Source organism: Vombatus ursinus, unplaced genomic scaffold, assembly GCF_900497805.2.
Source record: "Vombatus ursinus unplaced genomic scaffold, bare-nosed wombat genome assembly UNPS02014909.1, whole genome shotgun sequence".
NCBI classification, from domain to species: Eukaryota; Metazoa; Chordata; class Mammalia; order Diprotodontia; family Vombatidae; genus Vombatus; species Vombatus ursinus.
The window spans coordinates 2,767,923-2,784,398 of NW_020954687.1; the positions used below are offsets into that span (position 1 = coordinate 2,767,923).

Below are 16,476 nucleotides of genomic sequence, written 5' to 3' on the forward strand. Positions count from 1 at the left end.
TAACCTAACAGATGATCAGTTTTTTTGATCTAGAAAAAAGGCATTCTTTGCTTTTTAAAAATTGAGTTCTTCTCCACATCTATTAGCCTTAGTTTCTTTAGTAATCTATTCAACTCTTTTTAGTCTTGTTTATCTCATTCTGCTAAAGGGCTATTAAAATCTTTCACTATTATTGATATTTAAGCTACTTCTGAGAGAATGTAAACTTTTATAAAGTTTAGTGCAGAACTCAAAGGTTCATCTGTATTTAAAACTGCTACACTCTCATTTGGGATTTCACCTTCTTGACTTTTTAATGCTTTCTCACTCTTATGTAACTCATTGCTACTTTTTTTTTTCCTATAAGTTACTATGAAACTATTAACATAGTAAACTTTAGGCCAGTCTTTTGGTCTGAATCTATTTAAATATTTTTGGATTAAAGGCTCTTCTTGTGAATAACTTTGGTGTTTTTTCAGTCCATTTATATTAAGCATTACAATTGTCAAATTTTCTTTTTTTTCTATTATCGTAATTATTGCTGTTACTAACTCAAATGGAACTAAATCATTCTAAACAAATTCCTCTTTTTTTTTTCCCCACTATCAACTGGGTAGGTTTCCTTAACTTCTCTCTTCTCCTTTATCAAAAATGGAAACATCCCTTCGGGGTTAGCCTGCTCCTATTTCAAAGTACTGTTTTTCCACCCTCTTTTTTTTCTTTTCTTTTCTTTCTTAATCTGAAATATCTGTCCAAAACATCTAGTCATTTAGTTGCTACACATGCTGAAAATACTCTTTTATGTTACATGTAGTTTATCTTGATTTGAGCATTGAAATTATATTATTTTTCTTTTTATGTAGAAAGTTTGGGCAGCTACATGGCACAGTGGATAGAGAGCCAACCCTGGAGTCAAGAAGATGAATTCAAATCTGGTCTTCGACGCTAGTTTTGTGATCCTGGGCAAGTCACTTAACCCTGCTTGCCTCAATTTCCTCATTCGTAAAATGAGCTGCAGAGGAAAGTGGCAAACCGCTCTAGTATATTTGCCAAGAAACCCCTAAGTGGGGTCGTGAAAAGTAGGACACAACTAAAACTACTGAACAACATAGAAGCTTTGGTTGTTATTTGAAGATTTTCTGGAAATACGTATGCCTCTTAAAAACTTTTCGATCTCCAAATGCTTCTCACATATCCATCTCTTACTTTAAAATAACACACTAAGTCTTTTTTTTTTCCTGGATAAATAATTATGTATTTATGGCCAATGCTTCTTGATCACTCAGTCAGTAAGCATTTATTAAGCGCCTACTATGTGCCGGGCACTGTGCTAAGCACTAGCAATACAAAGAATGTCAAAAGACAGTCCCTTCCCTCGAGGATCTCACAAAGGAGGTGGGGAATTTGGGGTGGGGCACGAAAAGCATGCAAATATGTACAAACAAGTATATACAAAATAAATAGGAATTAGTCTTAGAAGGAAGGCATTAAAGAGACTGGGGGAAGCTACCAGTCATCTGAGGAGAGCTAGATCACTTCTAGAATGGTTAGAACTTGGCAACTAATTAGATGTGAGTGGAAGAGAAGAGCCAAAATAGACTTCCAGGGTTTACTAAACCTGTAGTTAAATTAAAACCGGGAAGTCAGGGCTGGTTTGGGAGGAAGGATGATGAATTCAACTTGGGATACAAGAGGTACTCAAAATAGGATCTGGATGACTTTGGGGATAAGAGGCCATGAGGAAGACAAGTTCATAGATTAATAGGAGAAGGAAGGATTTATTATATACCTACTGTGTCTGGCACTGTGCTGAGGGATTTATAGATATCTCATTTGATCCTCAGAACAACCATGGTGGGGTAGATGCTATTATTATCCTCATTTTACAGTTAGGGAAACTGAGACAGACAGAGGCTAAGTGACTTACCCAGGGTCACTTAGCTATCAAGTGGCTGAGGCCATATTTAGACTCAGATCTTTCTAACCCTGGAGCTCTCTATCCACTGCACCTACTGAGTGCCTGACACCGGGGCTATGTAAGCTTTCTAGGGACAAGAACAGTTTCATTTTTGCCTTGTATCCACAGCATCTAGTATAATGCCCGGCACGTAGAAGGTTATTAATAAATGCTTACTGATTGTTATAAGGATATAAGTGAAACAGTCCCTGCCCCCAAAGAGGTAATATTATGTCGAAGGGGAAATGTGCACACATGTAAGTAAATTATAAGATATAGAAAAAAATCAATGCAATGTGATTAGATGGCTATGGTTAGGGATAGGAATGGGAAAGAGTTCTGTAGGAGGTAAGCTTTGAAAGAGTCTAGGGATCGCTAGAGGCAGAGATGGGGAGAGGGAGGGAATACCTTCCAGGCTCAGAGGAAAGTTTGTATACGCTGAATTTCTCAGAAATTCACTGTAAAATGAGATGGTTGAATGAGATGATTTCTGCTGCCCTTTCCAGTTCTGTGAAATTCAGGGGGTCCTGAGAAATCAGCTCCTCTTTATCAAAATTAACATCCAGCGTCCCTGTGTAGGGCAGCCCGCACTTCAAGGGTGAACACAGCTGTGGCTTAGGATGGAGGCACCTGAGGGTGTGGCCACCTGAAAAGCCCCTCTCGCCCCACTTGGCTCATTCTGGGCAGAGCTCATATACAGGACAGACTGGAGTAGCAAGGGGTGTGAAGTGTTTTCCAGGTTCGAAAGGACAGTCATTTCTAGAACAAAATGAAACCAGATAAATAGCGTCTTCTGTCTAGCACCTTTCCTCCCAGTTCAAACTGATAGTCTTTCCCTTAATTAATTGTTCTCTAGTTTCTTCACTGAAGCATTTAAGCATCACACATTAAAAATGCCTCCCATCAGCTCAGTCCCTTGAACAGCCATTTCCCCCTCAAAAAAATAGGTCAGAGCTCTTAAGTGTTAAGTAAGAGAGTTCAGCTTTTCTCCACCCCTAATGGGCATCTGTGCACCCTCCCAAACTAAATGCCACAGAAAGCTGCTATCACCTTATCAAAGGGGCCAACGGCATAATTTTTCCTTTTCTTTCCCAGCTTATCTGAGATGTGACCTCCGACAGGAACTTTTCCCCATTCTTACCATAGCCATCCAATCACCTTGCATTTATTTTTATATGTCTTTTATATATGTAGGCATTCACCCCTCAATACAATATAAACTCTTTGGAGGCAAGAACTATTTCATTTATAGCTTTATGACTGTCAGTAAGCATTTATTAATCACCTTCTGTGTGCCAGGCATTATGTTAGGAGCTGCAGGTACAAGACAAAATTGAAACTGTTCTTGACCCCATAAAGCTGATCTGTCCCCAATGCATGGTACTCAGAAAGTAATTAATAAATGTTTGTGGATTAACTGATGACCTTGGGCAAGCCACTTAAGTTTCCTCATCTGCAAAATGCCTTACACATGTTCTTACAATGTGAGAATGAAATAAGAAGTATATGGAAAAGGTTTGACAAGGGAAGTCTTAGGGCAGCTAGGCGGCCCAGTGGATAGAGCACTAGTCCTGAAGTCAGGAGGATCTGAGTTCAAACGTGGCCTCAGACATGCACTAGCTGTGTGACCCTGGGCAAGTAACTTAACCCCAATTGCCTCCAAAAAATAAAAGTCTTAAAGCACTCTAGAAATGCAAAGGCATTGTGGGTATGAGCTGCCAGGACACTGCAGGCAACCCTTTGGGGTTTACTGTATGATCTTCAGCAACAATCCCCAAGTCCTACTGCATGCTGGACCAGTACTAATGGAACAAAAGACAGAAGGAGTAGGGAATGACCGAATATTGGAATTCCCAGAGGGCAGGAGTCAAGGGCAGCAGGGTCATGTTGTGGAGCGATCACTGGGCTAAGTGCTGGAAAATCAGTTTTCTAGTCCTGAATTTACCTACCAGTTTAACTATGTAAGCTGGGGTAAGTCATTTCTCTTTTCTGAGCCCCAGTTTCCTCACCTGTAAAATAGAGAACTACTCTGGGAGGTAGGTGCTATTATTGTTCCTATTTTACAGATAAGGAAACTGAGGCAGAGGTTCAGTGACTTGTCCAGGGTCACACCGTATCTCATTTACATGCAATTCACTTGCACGTCATGGCATCACCTTCCTGATGCCACGGTCCTCTTCGAGAACAAAGGACAAACAACAGCCACCAGCAAACTGCCTAGATACTTTTTAAAAATGATAATGTGTGGGTGATTTCACTCTCTTCACCCCTACTTGGCTCTGGATCCGTAAGCCTGCCCTTGGCACTTAGTTACAGGTCTCCCCCATATTCTCTTCCCTTCTCAGAGGAAGGAGGGGGACTTCACCTGAGGAGGCCCAGATGGACCACTGTCCATCTGAGGGGTGGCCAGACCCTCAGCTTCCTCAGGCTCTAACCCCACATCTCGACATGAAGAGCACCCTGAAGGCCTCTGTCTGCCCTCCCAGTGACACAAGGGGTTGAGTCATCTCAAACCAGCCTTTTACCCAATCTCCCTGGTCCTGCCATACTGGTGAACTCTCTAGTTCACTCAGCACTGCCCAGGCATCTGGGTTCCCACAGTGTGCCCTGGGGCACAGCCCTTCAGGGGGGAAATAAAATCCCAGAGATGACTCAGAAAGGGGCCAATCAGAACCATGCACAGGAAGGCCCCGTCACCACAGGTACCATTCGCTCCAGCCTGGGTTCCCAATTATTTCACACACTCCTCACACCTGTGACCTACCCATAGCCTCTCTTTACTCTTCCATAAAGGGCTGTAGTGCAGATGAGGTTCAGCTCAGAAACAAGTTGCTCCCTTTTAGTGCCTCACTGCGTAGCCCTCTGTTGATCCATTTGGCTCCCTGTTGACTCAGTTTCCCCCTAAGAGCACTCTTCTATGCTTTCAGCATCAGCATGGTTCAGTAGCAAAAGCCCTGACTTGGAGCCAGAAGTCTTCGTTTTGTATTGGAGCTCCAGGAGAGAGTTAGTGAGGTACCGTGGACAGAGTGCTGAACTGAGAGTCACAGGGTCTGGGTTCTAAACCTATCTCTGCTACTTATTACCTGTATGACCTTGGACAAATTGCTTAGCCTTTCTGGGCCTCAATCTCCTCATCTGTAAAATGAGGGAACCGGAATAGGTAATCTCAAAGGTCACTTCTAACAAACTTTGAATCTGTGATCCTCTGATCCTCCTACGTTTGGCCATTGTCATAAATAACTGCAGGAAACAGTGTAAAAAAATTATATATATATATATGTGTGTGTATATATATATGTATATATATATATATATATATATATATATATACACATACACACTTGTAAAAAATCCATTATAATCAGGAACCCAAAGAAAGATGCAGACATTCTCTGACATCATGAAAAGGAGGAAATAACTGAGCTTTAGGAAACCCCCTAACCATTGATAATCCTCCCCCTCCCCCTTCCCCCAACTCACCCCTCTCAGACCTTAAATAATAATAGCACTTGGTTTCTACCTCTTTCACACCCTTACCACACGCTGTTTTGCACTGCCCTTCCAGTCTCATTTCATACCCAGACCCTCCACTCGCTCTCTGTTCCAGTCAAACTAGCCGGCTAGCCCTTTCTCGTGCAGGACGTTCCGTCTCTGAGCCTTTGCCCTAGCAGTGCCCCATGCCTGGAATGCTCTTCCTCTTCACCTCCACCTCTAGCTTCCTTCAAAGCACAGCTCTGATGCAGCTTCCTACAGATTGTTTCTGATACCCCAGTTATCTAATGCTCTTTCCTTCCCTCCCACCCTCTTGAAATCACTTTGTCTGCTTTGTATTTGGTAGCTATGTGGCAATTTTGGTAGAGTGTGGGCCTTGAAGTCAGGAAAACGGTTCAAATCTCACACACTTCTTATCACTTGACCTCATTCAGCCTCAGTTTCCTGTCCTGTAAAATGGGGTTAATAATAACCCTACCTAATAGTGTTATTGTGAGGATCAAGTGAGATAAAATTGTAAAGTGCTTTGCAAACCTCAAAGTGCTATATACTATAAATATAGTATATATGTATATATATAATGTATATATAATATATAGTGATATATAGCCTGCATATAGCTATACATTATATATAGCTATTATTATATTATATGTATTAATATTATACTTACATAATATATTATACATATATTATATATTACTTGTGTATAAATTGTATCCACCAGTGGAATATAAGGTCCTTGAGGGCAGAGGTGACTTCTTGTTGTGTGTTTGTATACCTAGCACCTCACACAGTGCTTAACATATAGTAGGTGTTTTTAAAAATGTCAACATGCCTAACACATAGTAGATGTTTTTTAAAATGTTAAATTAAATTGAATTGCATTGGGGATGAATATAACATACTTGGGGAGGACAGCTATCCATCTATGAGGTGGCACCAAATGTAAAAAAAGAAAAGCACTCATGTTAGATGAAAAATTAAATGGCTTTTAAAAAGCCATGTATCATCACCACCACCCCCACCACCACCACCATCATCATCATCACATTTATATAGTACTTGAGTTTTGTAAGTTTCTTTATATACATTATCTCATTAGCTCTTTACAACAACCCTATTAAATAAACACTCCTGGGATTGGTATTCTCTTTTGACAGATGAGGAAACTAAGGCTCAGAAAGGCTATGCCATGTGTTTATTGTCATATGACTAGTGAGTGTTGGAGCCAGGATTTGAATTCAGATCTTCCTGGTTCTAAATCCATCCATTCTACCTTACTACGTATCTAATAGAAAGACAGAAACAAACACCTGGGCTTCTGACCAAACTCCGATTCAGGAGTAAATCTGAAAAGTCAACGTGAACATCAAGGACAACTTTTTGATTAACACCCTTCCCCCGTCTCTTCATCCCCCAGCTGCTGCTTTCAAGGAAAACATGATTCTGAAATTTCTCTTCTGATTTTGGTAAGGTCAAAGCTTCTTTAAAGGGTAAATACACCCAAACATCAAACTCTCCAAAACCAAAAGGAGAAAGCATACATTGGGAGGTAGAATGATGTAGTGAAGAAGGCAGTGGACTTGGAGTTGGGAAGGCTTGTGTTCAAATCTTGACTTTTTGCTTGTTTTTTACATTTCATTTATTTATTTACAAATTAATTTTTTCTCAATTACGTGTAAAAACAATTTTCAACATTGAGTTTTTTTTTTAAATTTTGATTTCTAAATTCTCTCCCTCCCTTTCCTCCTCCCTTCTTGAGAAAGCAAGTAATTCGATATAGGCTATACATGAGCAGTCATGTAGAACCCATTTCCATCCTAACTGTGTTACAAAAGAAAACACAACCAAAAAAACAACAAGAAGAAGAAAAGTAAAGTTTAAAAAGAAGTATGCCTTGATATGCACTCAAACTTTATCAGTTCTCTCTCTGGAGGATAGCACTTTTCATCTTAAGTCCTTCATAATTGTCTTGGATCATTGCATTGCTGAGAGTAACTAAGTCTTTCACAGTTGATCATCGTACAATATTACTATTACTGTGTACAACACAGTAATTACTGTGGCTATTCCTATCTGGACCCAGCTTCTGTTCACTTCACTATGCATCGGTCCCCATGTTCTTCTGCAAGCAAACTGTTCGTCATTTCTTATAGCACAATAGTATTCCATCACAATCATACACCACAACTTGTTCAACCATTCCCCAATTGATGGGCATCACCTCAATTTCAATTCTTAACCACCGCAGGAAGAACTGCTATAAATATTTTTCATGTAGATTCTTCTCTTTTTTGATCTCTTTGGTATTCAGAACTAGTAGTGAGATTGCTACATCAAAGGATATGTAGAGTTTTATAGTCCTTTGGGCATAGTTCAAAATTGCTCTCCAGAAGGGTTGGATCAGTTCATAACTCCACCAACAGTACATTAGTATCCCAATCACTAGGTTTTTATTTTTAATTTAATGACTGTATTTCAATATAATTGGTTTTCTTTGCAATCCTGTGTATTTTATTTCATGCATCTGAAAACATTATTCTGAGAAGGGGTCCACAGGTTTCACCAGTTTGCCAAAGGGGTCCAGGACACAAAAAAGGCTAAGAACACCTGCTCTAAACAATAAAACCACTAAAGGCTTTGTACCCAATTAATACAGAAAATGGAGCCAAAACTTATTTGAAGAGGAAAGTAATACATCTCCATCTTTGTGGTAATTATTCCATCTTCAGATGCCTCTAAGGTATCACCTCATTACTTTTTCATCTGTAAATGTGTGAAACTCAAGATTTCTTTGGAAGCTTATTATTGGCAATCAATTGGCATTGTTCCTCTTGATTTGGTCAGGGTGTTTCCCCTGGTCCCCTGCAATGAAACTTAAACTCCTGAGGTCAACCTCAATTCTTGGATGGTTTGATTTCTGGTCAACCCATCATGAGACCTGTCCCCAGAGACTCAGGTGAATGACAGCTTCAAGCAGACAAAAAGACGGGGAGACCAGAGTTTGTAAAAACGTATTTATTATCAAGGATGGTGCAGTTCTTTGCTGGCCAGAGAACTTCATGGATATTTTTGCTCCCTTGCTAAGGAAATGAGAACAGGAGAGCTCAGGAGCTCGGTTGCTCAGCCCAGAATTTACCTTCTCAGCAGGACTCTCCCTACCCCACTACCCCAAATCAAGTCTGAATATTTTAGGGCTTTGGGTACTAAGGGAAGGAGAAAAGACAGAGTGGGTAAATAAATCTTGCATAGAATCGAATATGATTTGACTACGAAGTTTTGACTCTGGGCAAGTCACTTTCATTGCTCCCCCACTCCATGCCTCAGTTTCCTTGCCTATTAAACTTTCTTTGCTCTTGTAGCTTCTGTGTCCGTTACTCCCCTCATCTTAGGGGCTCTTCCCCAGAACAGCTTCTGGGGAAAGTCTTTCAACATACTGGGTTGTTGCTCAGACAACAAATTCAAGGGCCCAGCTTCTTTGGAAGCTAAGACTTCTCAAGAAACTAGCCAAGGACTAGGGGTAGCCCAGAGAAAGGAAGATGACTGTGGTTGTGCAGAGCTTTGAAAACAAGAAGGTGATGGGTGCCTGACTAATTGCCTCGGTTTGATCCACTGCAGCTATGCCTGACCTCAGAGCACCTCACAGCACCACAAAAATGCAAAGATTGCCATGGAAGGGAGGGTGAGTGATGAGTGAGGAGCTAGGCAGGAAGAGGGGAATAGAGCATAGGGCAGGGCAGAGATTGCAGTCTCCAGCCAACAGTATCAGTCCTGTGGGATTGGGGATGGGAGGAGAAGGTGAATTGGAGTCACACTGATCTCTAAGACTCAGGGCCAAACCAGAGGTGGGAGTCTGGCTTGGATATTCTGGGATATTCTAATCAAATGAGATAACATACATAAAGCACAAGTCAGTATAAGGCACTTTTTGCATACCTTAAAACATGTTATGAATGCAGTCTGTTATTGTTAGTGGTTATTATCATCTTCTGACTCGGTCTGCCGTTTTGTTAGAGAGAGAAGTCAGAAATGAAAGTATAGAGAATGAAATTCGTTACCACGGCTAGGGTAATGCTACAGGACTTCTGGGTGTAGGATTCTCTGGGTCAGTTTTTTTTCAGTACCAGTGACAAACCTCCTCTTCAGCAGAAGGGACAGTGAAGAGAATGGCCCCTGGGTCCAATCAGGGACTGAGAGGAGCATGCGGCCCAGCTACCTGGGCTGGCAAAGGGTGCCCCTTGATTGGTTTCGGAGCCCTGGAGAAGTACCAGCTGAAGGGCAGGAATCCATGCAGAGAAGCTGCCGCTGTTTGCTTTGAGAAAAGACATCTGGAATAGAGGAATAGCCATCCTGCTCGCCCACCTGTTACCTGCTCCTTTCTGTTCCTCGATGCTCCTGCTTCCTACAGCCCCTCCCCTTTCCCTTATGGATTCTGCAGTAAGGAAAGTCTAGGGGCCAGGCGGGTGTTGCGTCCCCGTCCCAAGGCCCAGCCTTGGAATATAGAATTGTCCCCGCCTGAGAGAGATGAGGCGGAGCTCACTCTGCTGGCCAGAGGAGGGCGGGTCCTCCTGCATGATCCACGAGCCCGAGCCCGGAAGGATCGATCCAGAAGTAGGTAGATGATGGGGTTGGCGCTACTGTTGACAAAGGCGAGGCAGGTAGAGAGGGTGAGGCCCCAGCGCAGTGCCAGAAGCAATGGGCAGTCTAAAGGCAGAGCCCTCAGGTGGGCAATGTGGAAAAAGGTCTTCAGGATGCTATAGGGCAGCCAGGAGCAGGTGAAGGTGCCCACGATGGCGAAGATGATCCTGAGGGAGTTCTTCCGGCCCCGGCCCAGCTGGAGAGGATTCCAGAGACGTTGAGAGATGAGGGAGTAGCAGAAAAATATGATCCCCAGTGGGAGGACAAAGGTGAGGGAGAGGACGAGGAGACTGAGCCCCTGGAAGATGTCAGCAGGGTCGTCCCCACACAGGCTGCCTGGACCCACGGGCATGGGCAGCAGTTTTCTGTAGACCAAGGAGGGAACACCAGCCAGGATGGAGATGATCCAGATCACTGCACAGGTCGTCAGCATGCAGCCCCGGTTCCGAAGAGGCCTAGCGTCCAGAAGTTTCACCACGGCTAAGTATCGATCCACACTCATGCCAGCCAAAAGCAAGGTACTGGCACATCGAGTCACTGCAATAATGAAACTGCTGACCTTGCACAGCTCCTCCCCAAAGATCCACTGGCCATGCAGTCCCACAGCTGTGGCCCAGAATGGTAGGGTGACCACAAACATTAGGTCAGCCACAGCTAGGTGGAGCACAAAGGTATCCACCAGCCTCCGGGGGCCCTGCTGCCCAGCCAGCAGCCAAACTACAAAGGAGTTGCCAATCAGCCCAGCCCCAAAGGCAGCCAAGTAGAGGAGGGGTATGAAGACGTGGCCGAAGGGGAGAGCAGGAGTGGGGCAGAGTGCTGGCTCCCCATAGTCCCCTGACCACTCGTAGTTTTCATCTCCCTCATCAGGACTGGGGCTCCAGGACTCTGTTGTCATGGTGGCCAGCTTGTCTAGATGGACTCTCAGCCCTGGAGGACCCAGAGGGCTTCCAGGAAATCCCTGTACAACCAGGCTTAGATTTTCTAAGATGATGTCTGGAGCAGCTAGTTAAGATGTTTGCTTCACTGCTCATTCCCCCGACACCTCCCTTCCTGCTACCCCAGGTTAAAGAAGGTGGTTGGAGGGAGGGAGAGGGGTGGAGATAGAAGTGGGTGGAGAAAAAGCTTGTAGAAGAGAAAGATGAAGGGGAGCTAACCCAACCATGTGACTAATGAGGGCCAAGAGGAGATCTGGCCTGCAGGACCTTGGGATTCATGACCGCCACAAGGGGAGGGGGACTGAAGATGGAACAGTGATGAATTTTAGGGTTATGTCACACCTAGACTTAGAGATTGGAAGACTTTCACCCTGCATTTTCTCCACACCCTGCAGAAAGACCACCGTCAGTCAATTAAGCACTTACTATATGCCAGGATCTGTACTAAGTATTGGGGATACAAAGACATTTGAAAGCCAGCCCTGGTTCTCAAGGAGTTCAGTCTAACATCTAACAACGATGTACAAATAAGCTCGATACAGGATAAATTGGAAATAATCAGCAGAGGGAAGGCACCAGAATGAAGGGAGATTGGGAAAGGCTTCCTGTAGAAGGTGGGATTTCAGCTGGACCTGAAGGAAGCCAGGGAAGCCTGGAGGTGGAGAAAGGAAGGAGAGAATTCCAAGCATGGGAGTCAGCCATGCCCAGATTTCATTTTTCTTTCTTGTGGTTTTCCCCTTTTGTTCTGATTCTTCTTTCACAACATGACTAATGTGGAAATATGTTTAATTGTATATGTGTAGCCTATATCAGATTGCATGTCATCTTAGGGAGAGGGGAAGTGAGGGAGGGGGAAACATTTGGAACTCAAAATCATATAAAAGTGAATGTTAAAAATGAAAAATGAATGCATGAATGAATGAATGAATGAATGAATAAAAGAAAGTGCCCAGAGTTTGAGATGGAGTGTCTTCGTGGAGGGACGGCCAGGAGTCCAGTATCATTGGGAATGTATACAGGTTAAGCCTAGGAAGGTGGGAGGGATGGGTCGGGGGAGGAGGGAGAGTTCATTAAGGGCTTTGAATGCCAAACAAAGGTGATAAGGTGCCACTGGAGTTTATTGGGTAGGTGAGGGTGAACTGGTCAGAACTTCGAAGTGCTGGGAGTTGGGAATCCTGAGTTCTAAACCTTTACTTTGCTACCAGCTACCTTGGTATTGTTAGGTAATTCACTTTACCTCTTTATGCCCAGACATTATTGCTTATCAAATGGATATAAGGATCTAACCTTATTTGGTTGTCCTGAGGATCAAGTTAAATCACGGATGTGAAAAGAAAAAATCCTATGTCAGGGCAGTTAGGTGGCACAGTAGATAAAGCACCGGCCCTGGAGTTAGGAGGACCTGAATTCAAATCCAGCCTCAGACACTTACTAGCTATGTGACCCTGGACAAGTCAGTTAACCCTGATTGCCTCAAAAAAAAAAAATCAACTGTCCTCTGTTGAAATGTCAGGGACCCCTAATGTAATTGCTGGGTACTGTTGACATTTTTCCCATTTTTGAAGATGAGGAGCCATCATTTCAGTTAGGATTCCTCATGAGGTAGGTCGAAGAGAGGCACAGGGAATATGGCATAATGGAGAAAGCAGTGCATTGGGAGGCAGAGGGCTTGGAGCCGAATCCTGGCCCTTCTCTATATCACTTGTGTGACCTTGGGCAAGTCACTTGTACAGTTCCATTATGTGTAAAATGATGGGGTTGAACTGGGTCAGTGGTTCTCATCCTGTGGGCTTTGGAATGATTGCAAAGGATCCATCTCAGTCACTGACTCAACACAGCAAACAAGCAGACATTGCTTCTGGACTCTCACTGAATAATGTCTCACATACCCATGTGATACTTGCTACTTTTCAAATGTAGGCGGCTGCTGTTGCAATGAATTAGCATTCAAATTCATTAATGAATTAATATTATTATTTTATGTATTATACAATACACTATATCATAAACATATCAAATATAATAGATAAATACATGATACATTAAATATACATGTCAAATATAAAACAATACACTATATTATATATCAAATATTAAATATAAAAATATCACATTATATTCTAAATATATTAAATATATAAATATAACATTTATGTATTACATTATAGGTACATTAAATTTATATATTATATACAAAATATTTGTATATCATAAAATTATTGAAATAAATTCACATAAGCATGAATGAATTCATAGTAGGACCATAATGCTGGAAGAAACCTCAGAGAACACCTAATCCAACTTCATTGTTTTATAGCTGAGGAAACGGAGGCCCAGAAAGATGAAATGATTTGCCCAAAGTCACATGAGTAGAAAGTTGGGATTTGAACCCAGGTTCTCTAGGTACAAAGCATAGCCATTTTCCTCTAGACCACACTATATAACTCCTGGCTTTTGATCCTCATTTTTTTTTTTCTCAATCAACAGATTCCAAGAGTACAACTCCTATTGTTGTGTGGAGGGGAAAGGGGGTTAAGTCTTGTCTTGTTTTGCATTCTATGTGGTCCTTATACTGGACAAGGTTGAGAACCACTGGCCCAGATGGTCTGTGAGGTCTCTTGCAGCTCTGAATCCTGTGATTTTTAGGACTCTTAGGCCTCACCTTCTGTGTTTTACTCAGGAAATGGATTCCCCTGTTCACATCTGAGGGGCAGGATTGTTCCTAGAGGGGTCTTGCCTTGGCATTCCTGGCCCCAGGTCCATTTGCCACAACCTGAAGAGCGCTACCTTGGGAATCAAGAGGCCCTGGCTTGCAGTCCTAGCTTTGATGCTTACTTACTACCAGGGGTTTGCAGCTCCAACTGGCTTACAAGAGGCAATTATTTCATTTTAAATGCAAGCTTGGGAATAATTACAAATTAGGGCTTGATTTACTGTTTTGTTGATTGTTTAGATAAGAAAGTGATGGAGAAAATGCTAACAGTGAAGATTACTAAAAGTGTGTCAAGCATACATTTTTTCTTCCTGGAGAGCTGGTCTCAGCTTTGATGCTTACCACCTATGTGACTTTGAGTAGTTAGCATGAAAAAAGCATTTGTGAAATGCTTACTATGTACCAGTTGTCGTTCAGTCATTTTTCAGTCGTGCCCAACTCATCATGACCCCGTTTGGGATTTTCCTGGCAGAGATATTGGAGTGGTTTGCCACTTCCTTCTCCAGCTCCTTTTACAGATGAGGAAACTGAGGCAAACATGGTGAAATGACTTGCCCAGGATTATGCACAGCTAGTAAGTGTCTGAGGCCAGATTTGAACTCAGATCTTTCTGACTCTGGAACTACCACTCTATCCACTGTGCTACCTAGCTCACTATGTACCAAACATTATTCTAAACAAGTGTATAGGTGAAGCTAGGTGGTGCAGTGGATAGAGCACCGGCCCTAAAGTCAGGAGGACCTGAGTTCAAATCTGGCCTCAGACCAAACATTTGACACTTACTAGCTGTGTGACCCTGGGTAAGTCACTTAACCCCAATTGCCTAAAAAAAAAATAAAAAATAAGTGTATAGAAATATAAGTACAAGTGAGACAGTCCCTGTCTACAAGATGCTTACATTCCAGTAGAGGAAGACAATATAGATGGGCGAACAAGAATTGGAAAGAGAGGTAGGAGAAAGGCAAGGACGTGCTGGTAAATGTTTAACAACTGAATTTCTGGGTGAAAATATACGTACAACACACACATCTAATTGGCATTATTAACATTTTCTCCTTTACTTTCTTAATCCTAGACTATCAACAAAACAATAACATAAGCCCTGATTGGTACTTTGCCAATTTCTGATGTGTAAATGCTCACATTGAACATTTAACCATCAGGTTTTTTTGAGCTGGTTGGAGCTGGGTCCAGCCTCCCCCCTCTACCCCCAGGAGGTGGGATATAACAGGGGGGTGTGCACCTCAGGCATATACGCATGGTGAGCCCAGGCCTGGGTAAGATAAGAGTGAAAGTTCTCTGATTAGGTCCTCAAACCTGCCCAGGAGAAGGAGGAGGAGGAGACTGGAGGGAAAATGATATGTCTTGGTGATGGCCAGGAAATCACCACCTCTTTGAAGGAGTTGGGGAGGGGGACAGGTAGGGTAGGTGGCACAATGGATAGAGCTCTGGCCTTAGAGTCAGGAAGACCTGAGTTCAAATCCAGCCTCAGACACATAATACTTCCTAGCTGTGTGACTGTGGGCAAGTCACTTAACCCCAATTGCCTCACTTAAAAAAAAATTAAATTGCATTTTATTTTCAGATTCTCATCCTCTTTTGCCCTCCTCACCCCTTTCCTACCTTCAAGTGAGAAAGCGAGAGGAACAAGCCCCTGCTGCAGACCTTATAGTCAGACAAGACCAACGCCCACATTGTCCACGTTCAAAACAATGAATCTGAACTCTCCATTGGAAGCCCATGGGCTCTCCATCAGGATGTGGGCGCCATGGTTCATTTTGCGTCCTCTGGTCATTGTGTCGTTGGGCATGCCTAAGTTCTTCAAAGTGGATTGGTTTGTAATATTTCTGTTACTGTATAAATGGTTCAGAGAGCTTACATTCTGATGGGAGGGACAAAGTGCATGGAAGCACGATGGCCGGGGAAGGGAGTTACGGTCTGGGGAATCACAGGGACGGTGGGTGGAAGCAGCAGGAGCTCCACCAACAGGCCCTTTCTAGAGCAAACAGCAGCGCTGACACGGTTACAGTTCTGAGAAAGAGAGCGATGGAATGGGGGTGACACAGGTAAGGTGGGAAATGGCCAGGGTGTTCAGAACTGATTGGCTTTGCTCTCCATGGGCAAGGTGTCTATAGATCCAGACTGGGGAGTGAAATAGCAACAGGAGCTCCAGGGCAAAAAATGTAGTCCTATATGGGAGGCAGCTAGGTGGCACAGTCAATAGAGTGCCAGGCCTGGAGTCCAGAAGACCTGAGTTCAAATTCAGCCTCAGACACTTACTAGTTGTGAGATACCGGGAAAGTCACTTAACCCTGTTTCTTAAGCCTCAGTTTCTTCATCTGTAAAATGAGCTGGAGAAGGAAAAGGCAAACCACTCCAGTATCTCTGTCAAGAAAACCCCAAATGGGGTCACAAATTGTCAGACAAGACTGAAAACTACTAAACAACGTATGTTGTATATGTGTTCATATATATATATTTAATGGAACTATATATATGTATATCTATATAGCTAATGGAATTACATACATATAGTTCCATTAACTAGCAAGAGTTCCTCAACAATCAGTCCATTGGGAGTTCTTGTTAGTGTCCTATTCATTATCATTGCTATATCACTATAGTCATTACAATATAGTGATTTTGTTTCTGATTCTCTCACTGTGCATCCGTTTCTGTGATTCTTTTTTAGTAGATATTCTATCATATGAATGGTTTTCTCAGGTTAGTGTTAAAATGAATCTGCATTCCCAAAGCCC

General features: G+C 42.7%; 1 protein-coding gene across 1 annotated transcript; it reads right to left on the minus strand.

Annotated features, from left to right (window-relative positions):
- Positions 1 to 8,434: 8,434 nt before the first annotated feature.
- On the minus strand, positions 8,435 to 11,076 carry GPR25 (G protein-coupled receptor 25). Its single transcript, XM_027843464.1, has one exon. It carries the CDS (start codon positions 10,962 to 10,964, stop codon positions 9,855 to 9,857), a length of 1,110 nt encoding a protein of 369 aa, XP_027699265.1. The 5' UTR covers positions 10,965 to 11,076; the 3' UTR covers positions 8,435 to 9,854.
- Between the last annotated feature and the right edge of the window lie 5,400 nt (positions 11,077 to 16,476).